The following is a 7,752-nucleotide window of genomic DNA, read 5'->3' as shown; positions in this document are numbered from 1 at the left end:
CAACGACAAAGTGAAGTTGTGACTTCTGTAGTGGTGTCCTACATTTTCTGACGACTGGTCCAGGGAGCCTTAGGTAGACTCTGGATCCTCCTCTGGGGGGGGGCACATACCCTCTCTGTAAGCAGCGACACCAACTTAGTGACTTCGGGGTCATGAAATGGGTAAGAGAAACCCGAAGAGGAGTAAAGAACTGCTTAGGGTGACAACATGTTTATTATTCATATAAATAGGAATAATTTTCATAATATGCGCGTATCGTCCTACCAATCGGACCCGTACGCAATACTAGAGGCTGTGATGACCTACACTGTTGGGACACCGGACCCCCTCAGTGGGGAACCACTCCAGAAAGGTCACCCTCGTACCTCTGCCTACGACGATCTGACCCTAAGCCCGGTTGTGAACGCTAGGCCTCTCATTCCAGAGATGCCGGAAATGACCCCGGATGAGACAGAGGCTGAAGTGAAAAAGCTGGTCAAGGAGATCAAGGATGGAATGGATTCCGAGGAAGAGAAACATTGGATCTTTGCCCCTGAAGCAGGCACTGCTGTCAAGAGGGTCATATTCGTCTTTGGTGTGCCCTCTCGCATAAGCCACCTCTTTCGTGTGCCCGCTGGCATAAGCCACTTTTTTGGCAGCCGGATTCTCCTAGATCCCATAGCGCAGCAACATTTGACAACAGTATCACGAAATGAAGATGGAGTAGCCTTGGTGGTGCTGAACCCCAAAGTGATTTTTCCCGACAAGGAACAAAAGCGAGGAACTAACTTCTGGTTCACCCAGCTCGACAGTACTGTGGCAGAGGACGAGGCCAGCCTTCTCTCCTGCGTCGAGGCGATAAATCTCTCCATTGACAAAATCATGAAGGAGCTCAAGATCCAACCAGCGAATACCTACTTCTTTGGACTATCCAGAAATATGGGTGGATTGGCTGCAGCGGCGGCGCTCACTCGTCCCGAGAAGTTCGGAGGCGTTTTCCTGCTCGATTCTCCGCTCTTCAACCGAAGGAAAGTCGCGAACGGAGACGTTCCCACCAACAAGGAAACGCCAGTTCATCTAATTATCACTAGAGACTGCTCCAAAGGCCTCATGGCCATTACTGAAGTCGTTCTCAAAGCAAAAGGCGTCTCTGTAACCCATTCATTCAAGCGTGGAGATTCCTTCGAATCGGATTTCGACACGCTTAACGAGGCACTTAAAAAAAAGGAACAAGATTAATGATGAATGAATGTTTATTGGCGTCAACGAGACAAATGATTTTATCTGGATACGGTCGGCCATAGAATTTTGGCGACGAGAGAGACGAGACAGGAATCTGTGTCTCAGTAATTAGAATTATCCCCACCTAAAGAATACCACGCAGAGCTAATCATAACAGATACGTACAAAAGACACAAATCAGTATTTCCATGGCGTTCTTGTGTCAACGGGATTCCTACCTGAAGGAGGTGACCACCAAGGTGGTGGCGTGTCAACCCGCCAAGCGCAAACTGGTTTTGGGGGGCAAGAAGCAGAATGTATCGGGGTTCACTGTGGAGCTTGAGGAAAGCGTCTTCTTCCCAGAAGGCGGGGGTCAGCCTGGTGACCATGGTCAGGTAAACGACGCCACGGTGCTGGATGTCCAGCGTAGTGGGCCAAAGGCTCTGCTGTTCGTCGACAAGAGATTAGACGTGGAGAGCACGGCACACTGCAACCTAGACTGGACAAGGCGGTACGACCACATGCAGCACCATACAGGGCAACACCTCATAAGCGCTGTCTTTGAAACACACGGAATGAACACAGTTTCATGGGAGTTGGGGCGGGAGCTTTGCTACATTGAGGTCGACGTTGCCAGTGACGACCCGCGCCTAGATAGGGCGGTCCTTGACGGCATCGAGGACGAAATGAATCTCTACATCCAGGACCGCCGCCATGTTACTGTCGTCGAGTTCGACAAGGGGAGCTGCCTGTTCGATAACTTTCGCACCCGTGGCCTGCCAGAGGATGCCGCGGGGCCCTTTCGTATGGTGGAAATCGCTGGACTGGATCAAGGATTATGCTGCGGGACACACTTAAAGTCTCTGGGGGAGTTACAGTGCGTGAAGCTTCTGGATGTAGAGCGATCAAAGAGCACTCAAAGCAAAATCTGGTTCACAGTTGGGCGCCGAATGCGCCAGTACATGCAGCAGATGTTCAGCCGCGAGAAGGTTGTCTGCCAGGCTCTGAAAAGCAGCCCGAGCGAGATACCCAATGGGCTTGAAACAATGCAGGAGAAGCTCAAGTCGTCCAAGCGCTGCTTGGTGGAGATCACCGACAGTCTGCGCGATTTGGAGCTACAGCGCGTCAAAGAGGCTCTCCTTCGCTCTCAAGCATTAGTTTTCGTGCGGCATAAGGGGGTAGGGGGCGACTTCCTCAACTACCTTGTGACGCACAGCGGCATTGAGGCATCCGCCCAGAAAGGCGCTGTGCTCGGGTTGTTTGTTGCAGAAACGAATCCTACTGACGGCCAGATCGTCATTGTCCACTCAGATGAATTTGTTTCTGACGGTTTAACAGAGCTGAAAGAAGCACTGGAGCTTGTTGGAAATTCAAGAGGAAACCGATTTCAGGGCAAATGTCGCAAGCTGCAAGCCCTTCCGCGTGCGCTCGAGCTGCTTCAGAGTCGTGGCTGGGTTCTTAAATGTGACTGAGCGACCAAAACCGTGACGCAAATTAGTATTTACCGGCTCAACGACGTTGAATGGCGTCGAATATCACTGGGGCTTCCACATCTGAGGTGAAGTCCTTATCGTTCGGGGGCTCCCGGACGAGCGCCAATACAGGTGTGGGATTCGCTACTGCCAAACCTGGCGAGAAGCCGTATCTCACAATCAAGCCTACAGGAAAGGACGTCTTTCAAATATGTCCGCAGATGAGAAACGAATTCCAACGGATTCAATCGTTTCTTGAAAGCAATGATAGGATGTCAGACGAGATCCAGGCCAACCTGAATAAGCTCCAGACAACGGCGAAAGAGACCTTCCGTTCGGCAGAGTCGCTGAGAGACGACATGAACCGTCTGTCTGGCGACCAGATCCGCGTTGATGAGGACCTTAGTAAGGTCGACGCGCAGGTTAATGACCTACGGAAGCAAGAGCTCAACTTCCAACACACCATGGAAAGAGCGTTGGGAGGTGAGATTTGCCAAGTTCCCTTTTTGGAGTACATGAATTGCGTACAGCACCTTAAAGCCAGGCTGAGCGCCCTGACCGTTAATGTAGCAGATGCCAGACAGGCAATGGACTACCTGGCGCAGACTAATCATGAGGAGGAGTGGGACGTACGGGCGGTCGTTTACACAGTTTCGATGCTCTTGTTCGGCAGGTGATCCAATCCCACAGTCACCAGTACTACGCAGTGAAGAAAGCATTTGACTCGCTGCACAAGGAGCTGGAGTCTCTAAGTCAGAAGAAGAAGACGCACGAACGAGTTCTGGCGTAGTTCGAGACAAGTCAGAGAGTTCGAGTCAACCATAGTGCACTACTCCAGAAGACAAAAAGCGAAGAGAGACGAATCGTCCGTTAACAACAGCTGCTTGCACACCTCAGGGGTCGGAGGCACCAGGTAGACGACTGGGTCTCCCTCCACGAGACCCAGTCGTTGCTTGGCTTGCAGGTAGCGAGTCAACGCATCCAATCCGTCCTCAGACCCTTCCTCCGCCGAAATTCTCCACACTCCGAAAGGGTCGGAGCCTCGCTTGTTCAACTGCTCCTTTGACACGCGCTTTAAATGTGATAGCAGTCGATCGAACGGAGCCCGAACTGCGATGTCCACCGTCGAGGGTCTGATAAGAGACAAGCCACGGACTCACGGTTGTAGACGAGAGCTGCCTCGGATGAAGTGCGCTCGAACCTTGCACATATCCTGCCCTCGTTTACTCAATGAGCACAGGACGCTCTCGGTTGGCTTGGGAGACACCTGCTTAGAACTCGGAGACGCGGTTCCTCGCCGTCGGGTTGAATGTGCCTCTTTGTTCTTGGGAGATGGCGAGTCCCTAGTGCTCGCCGAGGGTGACTCACTCAGTTTCCGCTTTTTTGCGCTCGTTGGCGATGTAGGCTCCTTAGGCCGTTTGTAAGATGTGTAGTTCTCATACCCTCTCCGGGAGCTGTCCGCCGGCCTAGGTTGCTTGACCTTCCCGCCTGCTACCACAGAAGTTAGGTAGATGTGAAGCGATTGAACCGTGATATCGTACTGCTTAAGAATGTCCAAAAATCTGGAGTCATTCAGCAGTTGCTCGCCCTTGTTGTCCAAACGGTCACTCACGTGCACCTCTGACGGCTTCCACTCGCCCTCAGGGCCTTCAACAGGTCCGCCAAAACTGCTTCCAAGTGGGTACCTTGTGGATGACAAGAAGGGAAGTTGGGTGGAAACGGTCACCCCGCCGCTGCACATTTCACAGGCAGAGAAATCCAGGTTCAGTACAGAGCCGCAGCTGCATCTCGAATTCTGGTGTCACTCACACGCCGAATCCGAACAGCGAGTTTCGAGCCTTGATGGCATCTGCCTTCTTCTCGTACACCATGAAGATGCATGCTCGGGGCCCCATAACGCGGTAACGACTAATAGGACCGAAGTGTCGGAACACTCGGAGCAAATCGAAAAGAAAGTGGTCTGTTTCAGGGAGCACAGAGTCCGACAGGGCATCGAGTTTGGCGCAACCTATCCAGAGGGTGGAACTGCCTCTCAACGGCCCCGTGAACTCCGACGTCACTGTGCCAAAGAGGTCTGGGATGTCTGCCAGCTTCTTCAAACTCTCTATGACCGCCATCTTGTCCAGCGAGTGGTCTGAAGGATCGCACGCAAGGATGAAGTTCGGGGGTTGCAGTCCCTTGGATCTGTATTCCGCTGCGATCGACAGCCATTCGCGAGCAACTCGCAAAAAATCCTTCAGTCGTGACTGCGCCTCGCGCGCCGATTTCCAGGTCTTCATCGAGAGGTGTACACATGTGTCGTCTTCAAAAGAAATGAACCGTACTTCCGACGGACGGTCGATGCCGGCTACAGCACGTAACGCGTCGGACACCTCTCGTGTGGTCAAAGCGGCTAGCCTGGGCTCAAGATGACGAAGGAGAATGTACCTGTGTAAAGTGATAGAAATCCCCACCGGTTACTCAGATGAAACTTCTGTGAAAGCTTTTTGTAGTCCGCGACGTGACCCTCGAATGACTGTGCAGAGAACGGTAAAAGCTCACCATGTCTTCGCTCCACATGGACACTGGAACCAGCAGACGACTCTGCAGGGAGGTGCTCGAACCAGAGCAGATCTCGCCCTCCTCCTCTGACTCGTGACACGCAATAGTCATGAATTAAAATGTCTGCGTCCGGGATCCAACCGGCCAGCGACGTGTTGAAGGCTCTCGTCACCCAAGAATCAAAACTACATCAACCTGTTGACTAATTCCGAACCGAAGAGACGCAATCTTACCCCACATCAATAGTGCTGTGCAAGTGTTATTCCGATATCGGATTGTATGTCGTCCGCAGCGTCGGAGGTTACGAGGAGGCTTGCCAAGGAGGATATATCGTCCGGGTCGGAGTCCTACGACCTAACCAATGATGGCTCGGAAAGCGGGTCCCTGGTTTCGGACGCCACGCTATCATCTGACGCTGAGGCTGTGGCGAGCTCGAAGCCGTGCAACCCCAAGGTAATTTTTGCCATGAAGATTGTGCTTATTCTGGGATGGTTCGCATATGTGATCGCGTCCATCGTCATTTCGGTTCAGAAGGGAATTATGGCTACGCAGTGGCCGGTTCTTTTCTTCACTGCCGTCGGCGTCCTTTATTTTGTTGTGCATAAGTTCAAGAGGCAGACTGTCGCTATCATCTGGAATCCATGGGGCCCCAAAGTACGGGATGTTGTGCACCGGTTCAAGAGACCTTGGGGATTTGTATTGTTTGGAGTCGTCTACGCTGCGTTCATCATTCTGTGGGTGAGCTTAATGCTGGAAGAGTGGGATCAGTGCGTATCGCTATTAGGTATCGCGTTTTTCGTTCTCACGGGGTGGATTTTCTCGAAGCATCCGAGGCGAGTTCGGTGGAGATCTGTCTGCTGGGGTCTCACCATCCAAACCTCTCTGGCTCTTCTAATTATTCGGGTCCCTGTCGGCTACGACGTCATGAAGTACCTCTCTGATCATGTGGCCTACTTCCTTAACTATATATCTGGCGGGGCCAGTCTTGTGTTTGGTGGCCCTAATGTTGTCTCCGGATATTCCGACGCCTTGTACTGCCCTACAGTCGCAGAGATGGCCAAGGGCGTCTCCGCCCCTGATCTTTGTTTTCAGAACGGTATCCAGCTTATGGGTATAACTCTTCTGGACTCCAACTTCAAAGTCGTCACTCCAGCTCAAACCCTTATGAGCTTCGCCACGACCGTAATTCCCACGGTGATTTTCTTCTCCTGCTTCATGTCGGGACTGTACTATCTTGGTGTGGTGCAAGTCATCATCAAAGGAATTGCTTTCCTTCTGAAGCACAGCATGGGGACGTCTACTGGCGAGTCAGTCAATGCAGCTGCTAACATTTTCGTGGGTCAGACCGAAGCTCCACTTGTGATTAAGCCCTTCCTCCATCTGATGTCGGCCTCGGAGATCCACGCTGTCATGACTGGAGGCTTTGCCACCATTGCCGGTGGGGTGATGGCTGCCTACATTTCCTTTGGAGTGAGTCCAGGCCACCTGATCACGGCATCAGTGATCGCAGCACCTAGTGCTCTCGCTATGTCGAAGCTGTACTACCCCGAAATCGGCAAACCCTCGGGTGATGACAAGGAGAGTCTGAACGACGCTCTGTATGCGGGCAAGAACCAGTACAACGGGCTACTCGAAGCGATGGCCGCAGGTGCGTCGGATGCTATTCCTTTGGCACTCAACATCGGCGCCATGTTGATTGGATTCATGTCGATTCTTGAGTTCCTCAACGACTTCATCAACTGGCTCGCGGTCTGCATCGATTGGCAGCGATGTGACATCTTAGTCGAGGGTTGTACCAATCCCAAGGTGACGTTGGACTTCCTTCTAGGAAAGATCTTGTCCCCTATTACGTGGATGATGGGTGTCCCATGGAAAGATGCGGATAAGGTCGCGGCGTTGATCGGTATGAAGACTATCGTGAACGAGTTCGTCGCTTTCACTGGTCTCTCGGATCTCATTAACGAACGGGACGACTGCCTGGAGTTCATCAAAGAAGGGGGTTCGGACGAGTGCTTGGAAACCTGCGTCGGAGAGAGGTCCATTGTCATTGCTACATATGCACTATGTGGCTTTGCCAACCTGTCTTCGATAGGCATTCAGCTAGGCGGACTATCTGGTATATGTCCTGAAAGGCGGTCGGTGTTCGCCGCGTGTGCTTTCAGGGCTCTGGTGGCGGGCACCGTGACCTCACTGATGAGCGCGTCGATAGCGTCCTTCATCTACGAGCACGGACGCGACTTCAAGTAATCGCAGCAGTGATCACGAGAATTTTTGTGACTGTTAATTCGCATGTGTCGATAAAGTATTTGGTGGAGTCTATCAGAAGCAGGCATCAATTTTCAAAGATCAGCAAACGAATATGTGTTCTTATCCAAGTGAATAGTATGTATTCATATCTAAGCGAATAGTATGTTTTCTTATCGGACGCCGACCCACGTTGCGAGAGTCGAAGAAAATGCAACTCCCTGGCTACCGACTACTTCCTTGGATGTGGATTTTGTGACTAAAGAAGCCAGAAAGGCCACTGAACATCTTTTGA

The 7,752-nt window shown here is 52.0% G+C and overlaps 4 protein-coding genes across 8 annotated transcripts; 3 read left to right on the top strand and 1 right to left on the bottom strand.

Annotated features, from left to right (window-relative positions):
* Positions 1-246: 246 nt before the first annotated feature.
* Positions 247-1,218, top strand: KVP18_002704 (uncharacterized protein; the record flags this gene model as incomplete). Its single annotated transcript, XM_067953821.1, has 1 exon — positions 247-1,218. The coding sequence occupies one exon, from the start codon at positions 247-249 to the stop codon at positions 1,216-1,218; it is 972 nt and encodes a 323-aa protein (XP_067813934.1).
* A 191-nt stretch (positions 1,219-1,409) lies between these two features.
* Positions 1,410-3,462, top strand: KVP18_002703 (uncharacterized protein; the record flags this gene model as incomplete). 3 transcript variants are annotated; one of them, XM_067953820.1, is made up of 3 exons in its annotated part: positions 1,410-2,664; positions 2,805-3,294; positions 3,324-3,462. In XM_067953820.1, 3 exons carry the CDS (start codon positions 1,410-1,412, stop codon positions 3,460-3,462), a joined length of 1,884 nt encoding a protein of 627 aa, XP_067813933.1. The 3 variants fall into 3 exon arrangements, with proteins under 3 accessions (XP_067813933.1, XP_067813932.1, XP_067813931.1); XM_067953819.1 differs by lacking the exons at positions 2,805-3,294; positions 3,324-3,462 and having other exon boundaries at positions 1,410-2,672; XM_067953818.1 differs by lacking the exon at positions 1,410-2,664 and having other exon boundaries at positions 2,723-3,349.
* Positions 3,463-3,501: 39 nt separating this feature from the next.
* KVP18_002701 (uncharacterized protein) lies at positions 3,502-5,324 on the bottom strand (the record flags this gene model as incomplete). Of its 3 annotated transcripts, XM_067953815.1 has the most annotated exons (5): positions 3,502-3,805; positions 3,833-4,453; positions 4,482-5,099; positions 5,126-5,187; positions 5,214-5,324. In XM_067953815.1, 5 exons carry the CDS (start codon positions 5,322-5,324, stop codon positions 3,502-3,504), a joined length of 1,716 nt encoding a protein of 571 aa, XP_067813928.1. The 3 variants fall into 3 exon arrangements, with proteins under 3 accessions (XP_067813928.1, XP_067813927.1, XP_067813929.1); XM_067953814.1 differs by lacking the exons at positions 4,482-5,099; positions 5,126-5,187; positions 5,214-5,324 and having other exon boundaries at positions 3,833-4,413; XM_067953816.1 differs by lacking the exons at positions 3,502-3,805; positions 3,833-4,453; positions 5,126-5,187; positions 5,214-5,324 and having other exon boundaries at positions 4,478-4,951.
* Positions 5,325-5,492: 168 nt separating this feature from the next.
* On the top strand, positions 5,493-7,460 carry KVP18_002702 (uncharacterized protein; the record flags this gene model as incomplete). The annotated part of the gene is made up of 1 exon (XM_067953817.1): positions 5,493-7,460. One exon carries the CDS (start codon positions 5,493-5,495, stop codon positions 7,458-7,460), a length of 1,968 nt encoding a protein of 655 aa, XP_067813930.1.
* Positions 7,461-7,752: the final 292 nt, after the last annotated feature.

The sequence above is a fragment of a genome (assembly GCF_019968955.1).
Source record: "MAG: Porospora cf. gigantea A chromosome Unknown PgA_NODE_1070_length_8117_cov_364.149, whole genome shotgun sequence".
Lineage (NCBI taxonomy): Eukaryota > Apicomplexa > Conoidasida > Eugregarinorida > Porosporidae > Porospora > Porospora cf. gigantea A.
Note: the sequence above shows the minus strand (reverse complement) of the source record. Positions and strands in the feature narration are given on the sequence as shown.